Source organism: Ostrea edulis, chromosome 9 (assembly GCF_947568905.1).
Source record: "Ostrea edulis chromosome 9, xbOstEdul1.1, whole genome shotgun sequence".
Taxonomy (NCBI): domain Eukaryota; kingdom Metazoa; phylum Mollusca; class Bivalvia; order Ostreida; family Ostreidae; genus Ostrea; species Ostrea edulis.
Window position 1 is genome coordinate 51,885,765 of NC_079172.1, and position 20,192 is coordinate 51,905,956.

The 20,192-nt window shown below is 35.3% G+C and overlaps 1 protein-coding gene across 1 annotated transcript in view; it reads right to left on the bottom strand.

The window, feature by feature from the left end:
• Positions 1-20,192, bottom strand: part of LOC125658020 (uncharacterized) — a 150,429-nt gene that overhangs the window by 121,741 nt on the left and 8,496 nt on the right. Inside the window, exons 2-11 of the mRNA XM_056149514.1 lie at positions 10,054-10,167; positions 8,218-8,438; positions 7,953-8,100; positions 4,505-4,734; positions 4,107-4,199; positions 3,129-3,306; positions 2,460-2,671; positions 1,366-1,506; positions 820-1,023; positions 167-269 (exon numbers count right to left, since the gene is read on the bottom strand). Coding sequence (XP_056005489.1) covers positions 167-269; positions 820-1,023; positions 1,366-1,506; positions 2,460-2,671; positions 3,129-3,306; positions 4,107-4,199; positions 4,505-4,734; positions 7,953-8,100; positions 8,218-8,438; positions 10,054-10,167 — 1,644 coding nt within the window. The remainder of the gene's footprint in view (positions 1-166; positions 270-819; positions 1,024-1,365; positions 1,507-2,459; positions 2,672-3,128; positions 3,307-4,106; positions 4,200-4,504; positions 4,735-7,952; positions 8,101-8,217; positions 8,439-10,053; positions 10,168-20,192) is intronic.

Consider the following 20,192-nt stretch of genomic DNA (forward strand, 5'->3'; position numbering starts at 1 on the left):
TGAAACTAAGTCATACTCTATCATCAACCATCATCAAATCATTTGAATTTGTTACAGTTAAAGAGGTGAAGCACAAATAAGATCTTGTGGATAAATGACGATGGAATGCAATTAGAAAGAGGCATGTAAAAAATAACATAACACTTTTTTTTGCCGATTTCTTTACCGTGTGTCATGTTGAAATCTTGTAAAGATGGATACAGCCAGAGGTCAAGTGAATTCTTGAAGGTTTCCTTTACTTTGAGGAATGTCCCACTTGGTAAAACAATCTAAAATAAGGATGTCAAATAAATCTGAAATGTTTTTCAAAGGAAATATCAAGTCGCTTATCATATCATTTTGCTGTTCACTAATACCATGCCAATAGAAGTTAAGGGAAGATAACAATTCTAATAGGATAACTAACAGCGGGTCGTTCTGGATCCAGCAAATGCTAACATCAATAATCCCATTCTTATGATACTGACCTCTGACCTAATGAACTAAAAATCGTATAGTGTTTTTATCTCTGACAATCGTCCACTTACATACTAATACACAGTCTGAGGATTTAAAGATACAGGTAATACTGTGTCAAAACAGACAGGCACACAAACAATGTGATCTCCATAAGGTGGATCTGGAACTATTACATATAAAATGTAAATGTAAAAATAAAGCTTCAAAATCGTTTCAGAGCAAGCTAGAGATGATGTTACAGTCTGCAAATTTTTTGTTTTGAGACACATTAACCTCAAGGACAGGAAGTTTTTAACAACTACCATATGCCCAGTGTGGGAAAACTGAGGGATGAAAATCTTCAATGAATTAAGCTCTCACTGTGATTGAGTCTCCTGAATCCGCGGCGATGACTCGGAAGTCCTCATTTACAGGTACTCGATAGAACAGCTGTTTCAGCAGAGGCTTCCTCATCATCGGACTGCCTTCACAGTTACTGACACGGATTACATCATCGCCCACCCTGACAGACACTCCACAGGTACACAGAAAGCCTGGGCCACAGTCATTGACAAAGACATTCACCTAAATTAACATAGATAATCCATTAAAAAAAAATCCAATTTCCACTGGAAAATTCATGTTTTCAAAGTGTTATATTGTCAGAGTGTGTAAGAAAATCAGGAATTTTACTTTCGGTATGTCTGTTACCTGTGTGGGGTATATGGTATTTACCTGTATGAGGTATTTGGTATTTACCTGTATGGGGTATTTGATATTTACCTGTATGGGGTATTTGATATTTACCTGAAGGGGGTATTTGATATTTACCTGTATGGGGTATTTGGTATTTACCTGTATGGGGTATTAGGTATTTACCTGTATGGGGTATTAGGTATTTACCTGTATGGGGTATTTGGTATTTACCTGTATGGGGTATTTGGTATGTTTATACAGGATGAATTCTCCAGGCTGGTGAGTGTGGTACAAGGTGCTATCAAACGTTTTGACTTGTCCTAAACTAAGTAGGGCACATCTGGCTCCTATATCCGAATCTTCCGCTGTAACCTGATAATAGTACACATTATTATAATCCATGCAATTATACCATGTAATTCTTCATCATTATGTTGTTTTAATATTTAAATAAAAAAATTCAGTAAAAGACTCGGTTCAGTAATAGTCATTTATGATCCTGAAATGCAAATATTCTTTCTGAAATTCGGTAATTTGAATGGCAAAACTCAAACACTAAAGTATGATATATTACAAAAATTAACTTACATGTCAATCTATTTGTGATTAATGCAAAAGCATCGCCCTTACTTTGCAAAACCAAGTAGGCAGATGTTGAAAATTTTTGTTATTTAAAAAGAAAATAGCTGGAAATTCATTTGATGTCCGTCGGATGGGACGTTAAAGGGTGTCCCGTGTCAAGGATCACAACACCCTTGGCACACAAAAGATCATTTCCCTGATTTCAAAAAAGAGTAGGCTCATTGGGGGCTGTCAGAGAAACTCAAATATTCACAACCAAACATATTTCAATAAGTTAACCGCCATAAAATGGCTGAAATATTGCCAAAACAGTTTTAGATCATAATCAATCAATCAATTTTCATTCACTTCTAAAATTAGTTTTGTAGATCTTACCTATTCAAGAACACATCTACACCAACAGTCCATCCGAGTAACAACAGTTTTGTCATTTATTAAGTTTTAAATGACCGTAATAATTAGGACCAAATTTGACTTTTTGTGAACCTCAATTCTTTATAATAAAAGCTAAAATCTTTACAAAGACTGAGTTTGAACTCTAAATTATTCTGAACTATTGACTCAATAATACACACTATATTCAATAGACAGTTCATTTCTCTTAAATCATTAAACAGTAATTTACTTCGTATCTGTAACTCTGCTTATTCTAAATCATTAGACACGGCTATTAACAAGATTTATATGCTGAATATAATTTGTATACTACATGAAAAATAAGGCATGCACTCTCCGACATTTACCTCCACTGTTTTGACGGTGTTGATGTCAGTGACAGTGTCGATTCTGTTGGTCAGGGACACCTGGACTCGTTGATTTCCGTCAATGACCCCATCCTGAGCAGCCTGCACCGGAATACTGATTTCCTGCCTCCAGTTATCCTCAGTAAGTTTCACATTACACGACTCAGTTGAACCTTCTTTCTCAGAGAACACAATCTGAGCTGGCTCTAAATCTGTAAAACATTTTTGTAATTATTTCATAATTCATTGTATTCTGAATTCAAAGTCTATTGGACTTATGGATAATAGGTGTATCTTTGATACTACAATTTCTTTATTCATAAAATTTGTAATTACAACTGCTACCTAAATAAAACTTCTAACTTCCAATCATTAGTGGATCTCTAGTACCTAGTGATTCTGTTGTAGCTTATCAACCATCTACCTTGTGAACATGTTGGTGGGTTTCTCTGTTAACTCGTCTATTATCTACCTTGTGAACATGTTGATGGGCTTCTGTGTGAACTCATCCATTATCTACTTTGTGAACATGTTATGTTGGTGGGTTTCTGTGTTAACTCATCCATTATCTACTTTGTGAACATGTTGGTGGGTTTCTGTGTGAACTCGTCTATTATCTACCTTGTGAACCTGCTGGTGGGTTTCTGTGTTAACTTGTCTATTATCTACCTTGTGAACATGTTGGTGGGTTTCTTTCTAATGATTCTGTGGTGACTCTTACAGCAGCTGTGCAATCACTGTCTTTTCCAGCAGCCAAACAGAAAAGAGGGGGTGGAACAGTGGCCTTTATTTTGATCTCTCCCGCCTTACCACCCTCCTTTACTGTTATGGATTCACCACTTGTGACCTACATGACACAAATGAAATCAGTATAAAAAAATCTTTAATTGTAAATGTCAGTCTCCAGTCTCCTCAATTTTTTTGTCTCACAAAGTAAAGAAATTTGTCATTTCACAATAACAAATACATATATTTTTAATTCAATGGTGTTTTGAAAACTGATTCTAGGACAACGCTGGAGGTGGATTGGTCACACACTCCGTAAGCCAGCATCAAACATCACAAGACAAGTGCTGACCTGGAATTCCCAGGCAAGAGAATCAGAGGCCAGCCGAGAAACATGTGGCACCGAGATCTTGATGCTGACACCAAGAAAATGGGCTATACCTGGAGTCAGATTGAATAAAAGGCCCAGGATAGAGACGCCTGGAGATCTCTTGTCGGTGGCCTATGTCCCAGAAGGGGTAGCAGGCATAAGTAAGTAAGTAGTTTTGAATACTGTAGATTTCTAAATATATGCGAGGAATTCATTATTGCATAATTTCGCAAGAAGCATTACTCGCGAATTAAAATTACTCACTTTTAATTCTATATTGCTAAAATACATGTAAAAGACTTTTGTTCAACAGAGCATTCACGAATTGATGTTCTCGCGATTTGATGTCTACAAGCCATTTCGCAATATTAAGTACTCGTATAAAATAAGAAATCTGCAGTATATCTTTACATATGTTGATTAATCTTTATCTGACAGTGATGCATTGAATAACAGGTACCAAATAAATGATGGGCTGATGGGTAAATAATATTTAAGATGCTTAATAAACAAGATAAAATCATTGAACATTTAAAGGCTCTAAGACTCACAATGACTTCGGGTTTGAATGGGGGACTGTTTACTTTGGTGCTGGTGATATTGGCACAGTCTGATCTATAGCATGCCTCTATAGAACACTCAATCTGTAAGTAGACAAACATCACAGAGAATCAATAGTTTTATACCTGTACCATTAGCCTTAACATTTATTTACTATATATACAAGTTTTCCACTCTTAATGAGAGAGAGAGAGAGAGAGAGAGAGAGAGAGAGAGAGAAATAAAATGTAAGTGCAAGTTCTTCCAACAACAATTTAATAATAATGATAAAGAAATCTACCAGATAGTGTCCTCGACTGAGGATAACCATTAACAGACGTCAGATTCCAATTTGTATTCCCCCAGAGTTTACATATTCCTCCTTTATAATACTGGAATGTATAAATACCTTGGCACTTAATGAGTTGAAGTCTTGAGCAGACAGCATCAACGTGGACCTGCTTACGCCAGGACTCAGTAAGTCTCGTCTTCTTTGCCGGCCATTCACTGTCCAGGTCATCCAGTACTGTATACTGTAGACGTTCTCATTCTGCACGGTACATTCCATCGACATGGAAGACAGGCTGCGGAAGCTGAACTCGACTTTAGGTTCTTCAATTCCAACAGGAACCACATTTTCTGCAAAACACACCATGTGAATATTAATAAAAGGTAGAGAAGAGTTAGAAAGTTCCTTTGAATTTAATCAGGTAGGAGTGACAGGGGATTCGCTACATTACACCACACTCCCTCACTATTCTTCATTCTCAGCAGAGCACATAAGTGTGGAAGCAAGTCTATCATTGCAGATTTATATAGAACAGCCCAACAGGTCTATTATAACAGAACTATATGGAATGGTCTAGAAGGTCCATTGCCACAGATTTAGATATATGTAGGATGCAGGTCTATCATGACAGAACCAGTCTATGCGAAAGACATCGGACCGTCGGACCTGACCGGTGTGCAGTGCCTCAAGTCCGACGCATCATTTTTTACACTGGACCGGAATGTCCGATGTCTCAGTGTCCGGTTTTGAGCTTTACTATTTTGATGCGGAGTCATTTAAATGTTTGTTATAAGTAAAAAATAGCACAAAAATCCAAATACGTAAATGAATGTGATTAAAACCGCATGGAATGTCTAAAGTATTATACGGGAGGGATCCCTGGTATAGTATTACTGGTATAATAAATAAGATTTCCTTGGTTTTGCATTTTCACTTTTTTACATTAGGTTTTTCAGTCTGACAAAATTTGGTTCGGTCCGGTGTGTTCATTGATTACACAGGACCGAATGTCCTGTGTGGTCCAAAAAACTTTCGCATAGACTGCAGAACTATATAGAATGACTTAGCAGGTCTATATAATATAATTCAATTTATAAACACTTATTTCAATAATCAATGCTGTTTATTATAATTGATTACCTTTCCTTTAATTATCTTTACAGTTATATTTCATAAAATACTTATCACTATTTTAAATGCACATCTTAAAACTGACCACTCCTTGGAATTTGAAACCTGGATCCCTGAATATCCACTCAGAATCTCTACAAATTTATCTGATCACCAGCAACTCACCCGATTACCAGGAACTGAACCGATCAACACCAACTGAACTGACCAACACCAACTGAATCAATCTGATGGCTACTACCCCCAACCCCTCCATATTTAATAGATAATCAGTGTTCTCCTCTGGCATTATTTCATGTTAATTATACTTGTTAAAATTATAACTGCCTCAGTTTCCATCACCAAATAATGGATCAAAAAAAGAAATAGCAACAAACCCTTCCAAGATTTGAACCCAGGAAACCCGAATCCAGCCAGGTGCTAATTAAGGTACAAAACAAGTGATCTATCTCGTCACTGACAAATTAGAGACTGTTTTCAAAGTAAAAATAAGATCTTATCTATTAAATTTGTTATGTTTGTGTATAAGTGGTACAATTAACTTTTCTGCAATGCACCTTTTCAGTTGTTTGCATGAACAACAAGAATCGGGTCCCTAAATTACTGTCACTTTACTTCATGTCTGCAACTCTCATTATAAATTCTAAATGAAACCCTGGGTACCCTCAATCATTATCAACTCCAAAGCATGCATTCTGAACCTCTCAATCTCATTCATAATCCAGTCCAAAGCATGCATTCAGAACCTCTAATTCATAATCCAGTCCAAAGCATGCATTCTGAACCTCTCATTAATCATCCATTCCAAAGCATGCATTCTGAACAATCTGATTAAAATCAGATCTTTGATCCGCTCCTATACTTTGCCAGCGCGGCGCGGATCAATGATCGGATTTTAATCAGATTGGCATTCTAAACCTCTCATTCATTATCCAGGCAAGGGTATGTATTCTGACTCTCAATTTATCAAGCAAAATCCCTTGATGTTGACTGTTGTTACTCGGATGGACTGTTTTAAACTAATATCTTGATATAAAATTAAAAGTAGGCAACTGTATTACTACGATCGAATCCGACGGACAGATGCTAAATATAGTCTACGCTCATTACCGTATAGCAGTACTAAAAAGCGGTAAATTATTCAGTCAAAATTCACATCCTAAACATATCATCTCCTTTTTGCGACAGAAAAATAAAAATGTTCGAAATGTGACACAAAACCCGCCCTCTGAGACAACAGGAAAGCAGAACACGTGTATAAAATTCAAACTTTACACAGTATTCTTTGATAAATCCGGTTTGTTTGTTGGGTTGGGAGGGGGATACCGGGAGAGAGAAGTGGTAATATATAGACAGTGGCAGATCCAGGGTTTTCCAAATGGTTGGAACAATCAAGGATGGAATTATCTCATTCAGATTAGAATGAGAATGGAACGCAGGACAGAGTTTAAACAATTTTTATTCGTAGATAATTCGATAATAATGTTTACAAACAATGTCTTATGAATAGAAATGTGAAAAACAAGTAAGAGAGCATGAATGCCTCCGGGATGGGTTCTTAGTTCTTTGGTTTAAAAAAAACGGGAAAAAATGTACATTTTTGCAATTTTATTTATTTTGATTTTAATTTTTTTTTTTTTTTTTTTTTTTTTTTTTTTTTTTTTTACACCTGTACGTGTTCGGGGACTTGCTCCTGGAAAATTTTAGTTTACAATAATGAACAAAATTGCGATTTAAAAAGCGGACCCCCTCTAAATCCGATATCATGAGTGCATTTCTCCCACACTTTTTATTCCCTGTTAAACTCTGTGTACATGATTAACGAGTGATTTTACAGTGCATCTCCAAATATTTGCATTTACTAATGTTTTGTCATTTAAAACATGGCTAATTTATTGCTAATTCATGGCTAATTCATTGTATGATATTTCTCGATATAATCACTGTGACACACTTGCAATTGACATTTCAACTTCACAAAGAAGCACATGCAGTGACATACTCATTAAAAAAAAAAAGTCATCCCAAATACTATGCATACTTGGACCGGATTCTTCATGTGCATGTAACACAATATTAAGTTAGACGCATGAGAGTAGAAGCTGAAAATCATCATGGTTTTTAAAAGTCGATCCTAAGCATGTAGTTAGAGCTCCTGCATGGCGACTTATACAGAATGCAGCTGATGCTGTTGCTGACTCCACGTCTGGGTGGAGCACATTTGTGTTACAAATATGAATAACACGAAAAATTGTCTATATTGTTCATATTTAAAAGGAGGTTTTAATAATAGATTGAAAACTTGAAGTAATTTCAGGGTCCCTAATGCAAATTATCTCATGTGTTTTTTTATAACACATGACACAAACAAGCTACGTGTTTATTCCTTATATATATATATATATATATATATATTATGAAAATGAAAACTGCATACCTGAAATGGTATCGACGGGACACCCAATGACTTCAAATCTGAAGCAGGGTTCAGACGTGTAGTTTTTGATCACAATCCTAATTCTCCTCACCATTTCTCCTCGCCAAGTGAATTCCGTCTCATTGTCTGTTTTACTTGTTTCGAAAATCTACAAGTAATTAGAATTAACAGTCATTATTGTTCGACCGATTGTTTCCATAATTACCTGATCACTTGAATATCATTTATGTTTAAAATTCAAGCAAAATGAAATAAAAAGTCGTACGGAAACATTTCCAGGAAGTTGAAACAACTCCAGACTACCCAGCTTCCCAGAGGCGTATTCCAGGAAGACAAAGAATTCCGTGAGGTAAGGGTCGTGTGTTGAGACATTGTTGACGGGAACCTGCACCTTAAGACCTGTTACATTTTTGGGTCCATCGAATGACACTTCGTACCAGTTCTCCTCCGTCAAATTACTAGGGCACCACGCAGCAAATAACTGTTCTGATGAAAGCATACGGACAGAGATGAATGCACTGGTTAGATAATACATACAATATACATTGAATTACATGATATTCCCTCAAAAACTCTCAAACTCAAACTCTCTCTCTCTCTCTCTCTCTCTCTCTCTCTCTCTCTCTCTCTCTCTCTCTCTCTCAATATATGTTTGGGGAGAGGGGGGCTGATAAAACATGTACGTTGAGGACAATTGAGCCATTTGACCTGCGTTGTGGGGACAGAAGAGCACAGCGAGGACAAAAATTGTCATATACTGTAACATTACCATAGACGTAACCCACAGAGAGTGAAAGGTTACAAGATATTAAATTAGTGGGGACAAGTTATGTGGGGACATATCCCTACTGATATTCTCTCTCAAAACCATTTTTCACAATTCAATAGAGAGCATTGAATAAACTTAACTTATATGTGCGTATTCTCTTCTAGACATTGTGAGGACGACTTCACTAAACGCATTTCGTCGGAGAGAGAGAGAGAGGGGGGGGGGGGGGGAGAAAGATCCAATTAACCACGTATACGTTTGATTAATCGGGCATGTGTTGTAAAATTAAACAAACAAACAATAAACAACAAACATTTAGATTATCATAGAGATACTGTATGTAGAAATAAGACACATTTAGATTATTATATAGATACTGTATGTAGAAATAAGACACATTTAGATTATTATATAGATACTGTATGTAGAAATAAGACACATTTAGATTATTATATAGATACTGTATGTAGAAATAAGACACATTTAGATTATTATATAGATAATGTATGTAGAAATAAGACACATTTAGATTATTATATAGATAATGTATGTAGAAATAAGACACATTTAGATTATTATATAGATACTGTATGTAGAAATAAGACACATTTAGATTATTATAGAGATACTGTATGTAGAAATAAGACACATTTAGATTATTATAGAGATACTGTATGTAGAAATAAGACACATTTAGATTATTATATAGATACTGTATGTAGAAATAAGACACATTTAGATTATTATATAGATACTGTATGTAGAAATAAGACACATTTAGATTAGTATATAGATACTGTATGTAGAAATAGTCCTGTTTTGTTGTCGCTGTTATATTTTTCCACGTATGATTTACTTCTTCCGAGGATGGGGCGGGTGGTCCGAAAATTTCTCGATATTGGGCTGCTGTACTATAGAATTTCAATACTCTCTCTCTCTCTCTCTCTCTCTCTCTCTCTCTCTCGTGTGTTGCGTGTGTATGTTAAGGTTATATTGCAGCATACCACTTTAGTATGAAAATAACAATTACTTACTTCAAAGATAGGTAAATATTTTGTATTTTCAGTAAGACACATTTTCAATGCCGGCCTACACACATATATGTATAGAAATTCTCTTCTAACCCTAAGCTTCATATCTCTTTAAATACGACGCTTCTGTAGATACGGTGACAGCACTAACGAGCATCGCTTCAAGTTGACTATATTCGAATTGAATGGTCTATAATCAGTGTTAAAATACAGGATTACATCTGCATTCCTGTCGTTTATGTACCGGTGTAATGAATTCATCTTTTTTTTTTTTTTTTTTTTTTGTATTACATGTACCTACCTGAACAACAATTGTAACGCCCATATTCTTTATCTAGATCCGCCCGTGTGTTGGAAGATTTCAGCTGCTCTCTTTTAACTTCTCCTGACTCTAGACCAAGCGCCTGGTCACAGACTGTAAATTAGACAAACAACCAATTATAGATTAAGCAAAGAAACGTTTCTAAACCAACCAACCCCCCACCTTTTCATTACCGATACTGAGGCAGTTTCATCAAAACACTTCAACTATGAATGAAAGGTTACATTTGGTGTAATTCGAGGGTTGCAAACCTCTATGTGGAGCAGAAAAGATATTAAACCTAAGGTTACAACCCTTGGATTTTTTTAATACCCACACTCTTCAAAACTAATGCAATGCCGTTGCAAAAAGTAGATACAATAAGCTTTGAATTCATCTCAAAAATGTAGACAGTGCAGCTTTTCTCAGTGTCTCCGTCATTTTTTAACTATTCGAACACTGTAGTATTTGCATATTACACCTATACTTTAAAAAAAAAACCCAACACATGTACACTACAATTCACACCAACATTGTATAATAGAATGAATTGTAAAATGTGTGTATAAATTTTGACCGACGTAGACCTCATTTTTGCAGTTCTAATGACTGCTTTACAAAGTCTGCAAACGCTGACAAAAGTTCCGATTCTGGATCTAAAATCTGTTGTGTTTTATAGAGTGTCTCATGTCTTTAAAAACTTACAATTTTAATTTCCAGTTTTAGCGAATAGTTAAGAGCTTGTCTACGAGAAAACCATGCAAATATATAAAAATGAAGGAAATGGTGGTCATCAATATCATTTCTAATCATTTATATCATTGGAGTATATGGTTGGAATAATTATAATTTGAGGTCAATTTATTGATAGGTCGTTTCTATTTTTAGTAACAGCACATTCTGTATTTACACATGTATTAGTCTTTGAACACAAGAAAAATCCTTAAATATTAGGGTTTTATTTTTTCAAAAATGCAAATCAATTCTGAAGACTTATGAAAAGAATGGATTTTTTATGATATTTCCATGTAAACCACTTATGGAGAAATCATGTTTGACATCATAAGTGTCCATATAGAGATTACACGGAGCCTGTAATTTGGCATTGTGCCAAACTTTTTCATTTTGTGTTATATGGTCAATTTTGAAATAGGTGTTGCTGCAAAAGTAACGCTTAAATTTCTTTAAAAGTGTATAATACTTAAATATCAAATCCTTGTCTGTAAAATATAAAAAATTGTACTTTGGACTTTTGGCCGTTCATTTGCAATTAAAATTTAAAAACTGACAAAAATGAATATTTTCAAGCATTTAAAATTATCTTTTAAAAGTGTAACGTGCGAGACCCGAGCGATCTCCTTGGGATCGTACTTGGTTTGCCCAAGTCTTATAAGGATAATAACGAATGCAAAATATACAGATAATGGACACTTGTCTAGTGTAAAACAAATTCTAATATACAGATATGCTTGTGTCACTTGCCTAGTGCTATAATTAACAAAGAGAACTCACTTATGCCTATTTTAATCAAGGTGCTGCCTCTTGGCTACCCACACCACTTGGCAGCTTGCCACTTGGTCACCCGCACTTGCCACTGGGCTTATGCAAACAATGTATGGCCACACGACCCGTAGTCAACTTGGCTCTCTGTGATCACTTGGTCACCCGCACTTGCCACTTGGCTTATGCAAACACACCACTTGGCAGCTTGCCACTTGGTCACCCGCACTTGCCACTTGGCTTATGCAAACAATGTATGGCCACACGACCCGTAGTCAACTTGGCTCTCTGTGATCACTTGGTCACTTGCCACTTGTCAAACAGTAGTATACCTAAGATAACTACTTACACTAGTTCTGACTCTCACGACTATGGTCTCTAGTTTGTAATTAAGCCTGACAACAATCCGTCGTCCTGCAAGTTGAACACATCAATTCACCTCAGCCACCCGGCCTTTTTCCTACATAAATAATCTTTACGTCAATAAGCATAATTTTCTATAGGCAAGAATCCGATTTTTGAGCTTACTTTGCTCATCTGAACCAAGCATTTATTTTCATCTTATTTATATACATACAACATTCATTCTTGTAATTTCTTTTAATCAATTAACACGTTAATTAAATTATATACAATGATTTCTTGATTTACAAAATACTGCAAAGGGGAATAACTCTCAACCGCTTCAAAAGATTAAAGATTTAAAATTTGTGATATTAGATGCATAAATTGTTTGGAAATTTAATTTTATTTTTAGATTTAACATTTTCTAATAAATAAATCCCAGTAATCTACTATTTTATATGAAAAAGGGGGTCTTTTAATGAAATAGACCTGTTGCTGGAATTACCTCCCCTTTGATGCACTCTTCATACGTAGAAGGTACAAAATGATAGCAATATTATGGAATGTTATGATTCCAACTTGAAATGGGATTTGAGAATTTGTACATCATGTTTATGTGATATCAGTGAAAGAAATAACAGTATCTGTGAATGTAATCCAGAAATTTCTAAATATTGGCAGGGTTTAAAAAGTATCCGGTACTTCGTCCTGTTATACTGCAAACTAGTACCAGTGCATGATCAGGCATTTTGTCATTGAAGAATTGAAAGCGTCCTTTCCTTGATAATTCATGCATTAACCGAGAATGCTAAGATGTTATATGGAGGAAATCAAAGAAAATATGCATCTATAGTCAGTCCAGATGGAGCATGTGAGGATCTAGTGCAACCCCCCCCCCCCCCCCCCCCCCCGAATTTGCAAAATGTATTTACCATCATGATTGATGAAAAAAAAAGTTATTAGTTTACATATATGCACTAAGTAATGAGGACAGGACAAAATAACTAAAGTGTGAAATAAAAATGCATAACGTGTTCTCAATTAAGAATGTATACTGTAACAGTTTGCTCGGTATCTTTCTTTCTTCTTCAGTACTCAATGTAACAGTAAGACATACTCAATGTTTAATCATAGGTTAGGATTCAACATGCAAAATTTACACCTTTCTCTATGTTACCAACAACAAATATATAGATATTGTAAACTGGTGGTATTACGTATATGTACATGCTAATGTAGTTTCTTAAAGTCATTGATGTAGGTAGAGTGTGGATCGTCACTATACTTTGTTCATCATGAGAAATTGATCGGGGAAAAAATTGGAAAAATCATTTATCTGACAGGGAAACCGAAGATTATTTCGATCAGGTCTTTTTAGCTAAATCAGCCCCCCTCCCTCTTCTTTTTTATGGCAATCAATAAACAATTGAAATGGAAGCTTGAACTGATGAATTAAATCCTTAGACCCCCCCCCCCCCCTTATTATCATTATCAAGGATTTTGAGCTTCGGGTTGTGTTAAAAGTAATTTTTAGGGAGGTTGGGGGGTTCTATAAAAAATTTGCCACCCACCCACACCCTCCGCCCTGGTGACGAGTGCCAACTACGGGGCCTCTCCACCTGAGCTACACTGTATGTGTTTAGACAGGACAGACTATACCAGTCGGGTCAGGTATAAACAATACATTTCATGACAAATTATATTTCCAATTATTACAAGCGAACTTCTTTACTTTTGTGCGAATTCGGACATTATTATTATCTGACTTTCATCTTCAGTGCAATTTATGTGATTACTGGCAGTTAGTATTTAAGCTATATTTCATTTGTACGTGTAATGGTGTTAGGAGTGGAGTGCGAATGCAAAGAATATTTCTGTATTTAGATATATTCAACATTATTGATTATTTTATGATTTTAACAAGATCATTCACTATCTAAGAGCATTTTACCATTACCACCCCTCTCCTCTCAATGTAATGTTTATAATCATTAATTTCCGGTATTGAATATGGCTGCTTCGAACCCTTTTGCATGGATTTAGAATGTAGAATAATGTAAATAATACGCTACATGTAAGAATAAAAAACAAAAGAAAGACAAGAAAAGAACATGCACATTCCTTTTAGCTCACCGGGACGACTATCCGGAGAGCTACATGTATTGTAATGACCCCAGTGTTGGCGTCGACGCCACTTTAAGGAAACACTTTAACCTGGGTTATATCTTCTAAACCAAGGGGGTAGGGTTTTGATATATCCCTTATTGATTCCCCATGAAGAGACCTTTGATGTGGTACCAAGACTTTCGACCTTGTGACCTTGACCTATTTCTTTTAAAAAACTTCAACCTGGGCTATGTCTTTTGAACCAATAGGGATAAGGCTTTGATATATTACATATATAGATGCCTCATGAAGAGACCTTTGTTTTGGTTTGACCTAACGACCTTTGCCTTGAACTTTGACGTACTGTTCAAAAACTTTATCTTGGTTATATCTTTTGAACCAAGAGTGATAGATCTTTGATGTTTCAAACATAGATGCCATTTCTTTTGTTACCAGAACTATCAACGTCGACCTTGGACTTTGACCTATTTTTCAAAAACTTTTAACCTTTTGAACAAACGGTTAGGTACAGTCATCTGACAACTCTTGTTTATATGTCAATATTGTGACTCTCATACAACTTTTCAAAAGTTACATTGCTGTGTGGCTTAGTATTTGCGATTGAGTTTGATTATTTCAGAATGTTTTCAATAACCAGTCAGATTTTTAAAAAATAGATTTATCCTTATCGTATCCATGGGAAAAGCAAATCTATGAAGAAATATGATCCAATTGCTTGTGGTATATTTAAATCTCTGAAGGACCACAATGTAAACTAGTCATTTGTACCAATCGTGCTATCCTGTCTAAATAAAGAATTCATTATATATAGCATAATATAAATTGGCATGAAATTTGTTTTTAAAAATTGCATCTTAAAAGTACACATATATCAATTTTGTTAAATTACAACTATTCATACGATGCATATTATTTTTTTAAAAACGTTATTTTTTCAAATTTTGCAATCTGTCACCATGGCAACCAGGACCCATAGCAACAAAAAATGATTGATACATACTTCTGGTCATCTGATGTGAAATCATAAAATTATATAGGACTTAATAAGATAACAAGGACCATGCATGGCAAACAGGTTTAGGTGGCTACCAGAATAAAAGCTCTACAAGCAGGAAAAAATGCCCAACTTGAAGTATTAATATATTTACTATAATCGAGAGTCCAAAGACAGATTTTTGATATATCGTAAATATACTTCTTTTCTATAAGATGAAAGTAATTTTGAATAAATCAAAGCGTTACTTTTTGACTACTAGTTGATTAAAAAATTATCATTTTCTGCAATTTATCAAAATCTGGAATCGTGCCAAATTTGTGACCTTTGTGCACTTAAACGGAAGTAAAATTTTAGAGTCCCACTAAACAATATGAATATGTATATCCAGTTGTTTTACAAACTGTGTCAATTTTTAAAAATCCATTTTCAATAACCTGTTAGAATTTTTAAATAGAAAGGGTAAAATATACATAATTTTACCCTTTTGTCAGAACAAAAGTGCTATTTTTAGCAACATGGCTGCAAACCCCTGTCCAATGACTACACCCCCGAAAAAAAATATGCCAAAGTATTTGATATTGATGTACTTTATTACACTCAAAATATGTTGTTGATCCGACAACCTTGCTTCCATCACATTTTGCATGGTTTTCTCGTGGACAAGCTCTTAATTCATTGAAAGGACTATTTTTTCTGACCCCATTAAATATATAATTGTGAGACGATCAGTTCAGAGGTATTTAAAACTGGTTTCATAAGGCACAATTTCCCATACTAGGACACCCAAACAATATAAGATCGCTTGACTTTAAAAAGTAAAAAAAAAACTTATGTTTGGGAAATTTTTCAATGTTTGCGTCAGCTACTGTCGCTACGACAGGGCAAATAAACTTCAATTGGGCTGCTGTACTATAAAACTTCAATACTCTCTCTCTCTCTCTCTCTCTCTCTCTCTCTCTCTCTCTCTATTAATAAACTATTAACTATTATTAAACGAGGATTGTCCCGAAAAATCAAGGACAACGCGTTTTTAATGAAACATAAAGCGCGCAATTTAAGTGTATGAGTATTTATATAAAAAATATTTTGGATAAAATATTGACAAAAATGATGATTTTGTTATACTTTGGTACATGTATGTATATATGGTATGGTCCTACTGTTCACGAGACAAAACAAAATATTTGGTTTCGTGGGAGAATACACTAGTAATATTTCATAATAACAAGAGGCCCACAGGCCTTATCGGTCACCTGAGAGTTATTTACAGGTATCACTAGTCCCAAGGCCAATGAAATCAATTTAAAAATCTGTTTTGAATACTATATTCTACAAAAGTACACATTTATAAGTTTTCAGATTACACCTTTCTTTTAAATGCCCTCGAAAGTGCCTGTAGTGATGAAAAGCTTTACAAAATATAATATATGTAACATTAACACAATACGACTAATTTGGACACATCCTATAAAGTCAACACCCTCGGATTGCAAACTTCACAAGTTTGGTATATGTACATCTTTCTCTGCTTTTCCTAAATATGCATTTCGTTTTATACCACATTAGGAAACTTCAAGAAGTATTTCAAATGATAAAGAATATACATGTATACTAGTAATCACTATTATAATAACTTTGACTCGACCCTGGAATCAAACCCTTACTCCCTAGGATCATGAAATTTACAATTCTGGTAAAGGACTAACTACTCCTTCTAAATATATATTTAGTTTCAATTTAGTATCAATAACATTAAAAAGGTGTTATCTAGATGTTTTAGCCATACCATGTCTATACACTTATATATATACCAAGTTTGGCCCGCTCTGGGACCAGAACCGCTACCCCGGGGATCAGGAAATGTACAATTTTGGTAGAGGTCCTCCTGCTATATACATCACTATGCATTTAGTTTTTCTTACACATGTGTGGTTCTAGAGAAGAAGATTTTTGAAAAATATGTTAAGTTTGGGCAATTTTGCTCTGCCACTTAGACCCCAGGGGTGCAGGAGTCCTGAAATTTACAATGATGCTTCATATCAAATTTGAAAATAATTGGAATAGTAGTTATCAAGAAGTTAAGAATGTTCAGTTGTTAACGCACGACGACGGATGACAACCAATTGCAATAGCAATAGAATATTCATAATTTATGTCACTATCTATCAAAACCTCAATTTGAGAATTTCAAGGCATTTACTCCATTATTTGTCGCTTCTCGAGCATTCGAAATCCAATAGTGGTAAACAGGACTAACGGAAAATGGCGACGTTTGATGACGTTACGGAGCACCTGAGAGCAACTCAGTTGTGTGTAGATTTAGGAATGATGCCTCAGCAGACTTTTTAAACGACTACAGACGACGAAAACGTATTGGAATATCAACTATATCTTTATTTTTCACATTTTTAAAGCAGAAGACCAAACCATACGCATATATAGTCCGAAATATCTTACGTTTTCCTGGCTTTTTTATGATTTTGATATATACCGTGCCAGGAAAACGTCAGAACCGTCGCCATTACGTAAACTGGAAATTCGCCGCCTCCAGCTGGAGGCGGCATTCTCGGGCCGATTTTAAATACTTGCGAGCCGAATTTAATGTTAAACTCATAATTAATCAATAAAACGATGCTTCTTGTACTTACTAATATCGATTAAAAGAAAATATCATTCCGAAATTCGATAACATAAGCACACAATTGTAGTCAACCGAATTTTCGCTGTCATTTGAGCGAACGAGTCGCGTGACTCAAAACAGCTCGACTGTTTGTTAAAATGTTTTCATGGGGCTATTTATGTGATTAAAGAACACATAAAATCGATATTAGTAAGCACAAGAAGCATCGTTTTATTGATTAATTATGAGTTTAACATTAAATTCGGCTCGCAAGTATTTAAAATCGGCCCGAGAATTTTAATGCCGCCTCGCCTCCAGCTGGAGGCGGCGAATTTCCAGTTTATGTAATGGCGCCGGTTCTGACGTTTTCCTGGCACGGTAAATATCAAAATCATAAAAAAGCCAGGAAAACGTAAGATATTTCGGACTAACGGATATACTGCTATTGACAGCAGTGATTGACGCAATAAACGCAAACCGTCGCTTACCACATAAACGTACATAACTTCAGAATGCCCCGCGTGTGTGCAAGAGCTTAGGGTGGCTCAACAGGTAGCTTGTATGCGTGCATCAGTGATATTCATGAATCAAATTAGGGCTGATCCAAATTTTCTTAGCAAAATCACCGTAACAGATTTGACTTATTCACGAAATTAATTTCATTTTTGAGAAATATACGTCCAGCGTGAAGCGTTGCTTTTCATTCATTCGCGTATTTTCAAAAACGAAATTCATTTATTATATTTACATTCTATTTTCATCCCTGTCGAAGAATTCCCAACCGTTAGAACAGTGAATAGTCATACTATATTTACCCAGATTCATACGCACATCGTTCACATTCATGTGGGGAAATACCTATAATTTCAATTGGTAAAAATATCGAAGGCAAAAACATTGGAAATGTAAATTAATTTAAACATATATCTATTTGAAATTCGCCATGCATATTGAAGAATAGTGTAGAAAAATTTCAGAACAGCGTGAGAGCGTTGATTATTATTATTTGTTTTATTTTAGATATTACCATGCAACTCTCATTCATGTCAGAGCATTGTACCCAGTATCTGTATACATGACAATTCATGGTGTATATATGTCATACGTCTTTCGAAAATTACATGTTTGTTTTGGTTTCCAGTTGTATATTTGCCTACCTACTTGACAACACCCGTAAACCAGTTCCATTCACAAAACAAGGCTTGTTCCGCATTATCTATAGCACTGCTAAAGTGCAGCGAACTTGATGCGTCGCGTAGACACTTACGTTGTTTTCATATACATGTTTGCTTACGCATAATATAGGGGCGGACGGGGAGTTGTTCTCACTTCCTTCCACCACTATCTCTCAACGCATTAACCGTCTTTCTGCATCCCTGCTACCCTAACAGACTTAATTTCCCCCACACCGGTCTGATTAAGACATTATGACAATTGTAAGTTTGCTTCTCAATACTTTCCCTAAAGATTGTGTTATATGTGGATATATTATGCTACACACGAGTGTTTAAAGTAAGACAGTCCCGATCACACGATTTATCTGTTCTACTTTTTATATGACACACACTGACTCTCGCTGATGTGTTGAAGTGAGAATTTCACATCAAGCACACAGTGTGGTTGATGTGAACGTATGTATCTTTCTGTTGAAGGTTGTCGAATAGTAGTTGGGGGGGGGGGGGGGGTAGTAGTAAGGGGTGAAGTCTTCTATTATGATAAATCTGTTGACAATGAAATAGCCTTATACAATGCATGTACATGTAATGATTTTAAAAGATCGTTTATAAAACATCCCTGATATGATAAAATCGCAGGGTAACGAATTATAACCTAAATATAGTGGGAGGATCACGATTTCCTATTAAGAGGTCGAACCTCGAGACTTTTAAACTACTTTATATGCATAAATTGCAAAAAAATTAAATATGTCTCAGGTTCATTTTGACGTCAATTTAACGCATCACAACAATGATGATAAATTTTTTAACGCAGTTGGGGTGTAGGAAGTTATCCGCTTCATCGAATCGAAAAATAATTTATCTAAAAAATAAATAAATAACTGTACAACTTTATCAGTCCCGTGTGTACTAAAGCACCTCTAGCATGTACTTTTACGTAACACGTTTAAATGGTACCTAATTAGGGAAGGGGTATACCATTTTTTTTAATTTTTTTTTTGGTAGGGAGATGTCTTCTAAACGAATTCATGCTAACTGACATTGACTTATCCAATCAGGAATTTTGCTTTATCGGGTAAATGTGAAGTTACATATGTCATTTCATATCTAAGATAGTTCGTGAGGGAGAAAATAAGTACATTAGACTCACATGAGAGAGAGAGAGAGAGAGAGAGAGAGAGAGAGAGAGATGACAACGGCGAATCTCCATAACCTTTGCATTATTAGATATCCATCGAAATATCTGTCTAAACGCAGTAAAAAGATTCTATTTAAAATTGTCCCTGTTCAGTGTCGTCACCGTGGGCGTGAAGAGGCTTTTTAAAACCAGTTCCCAAAGGATCCTGCAATGTATGACGTAAACTGCACGGCA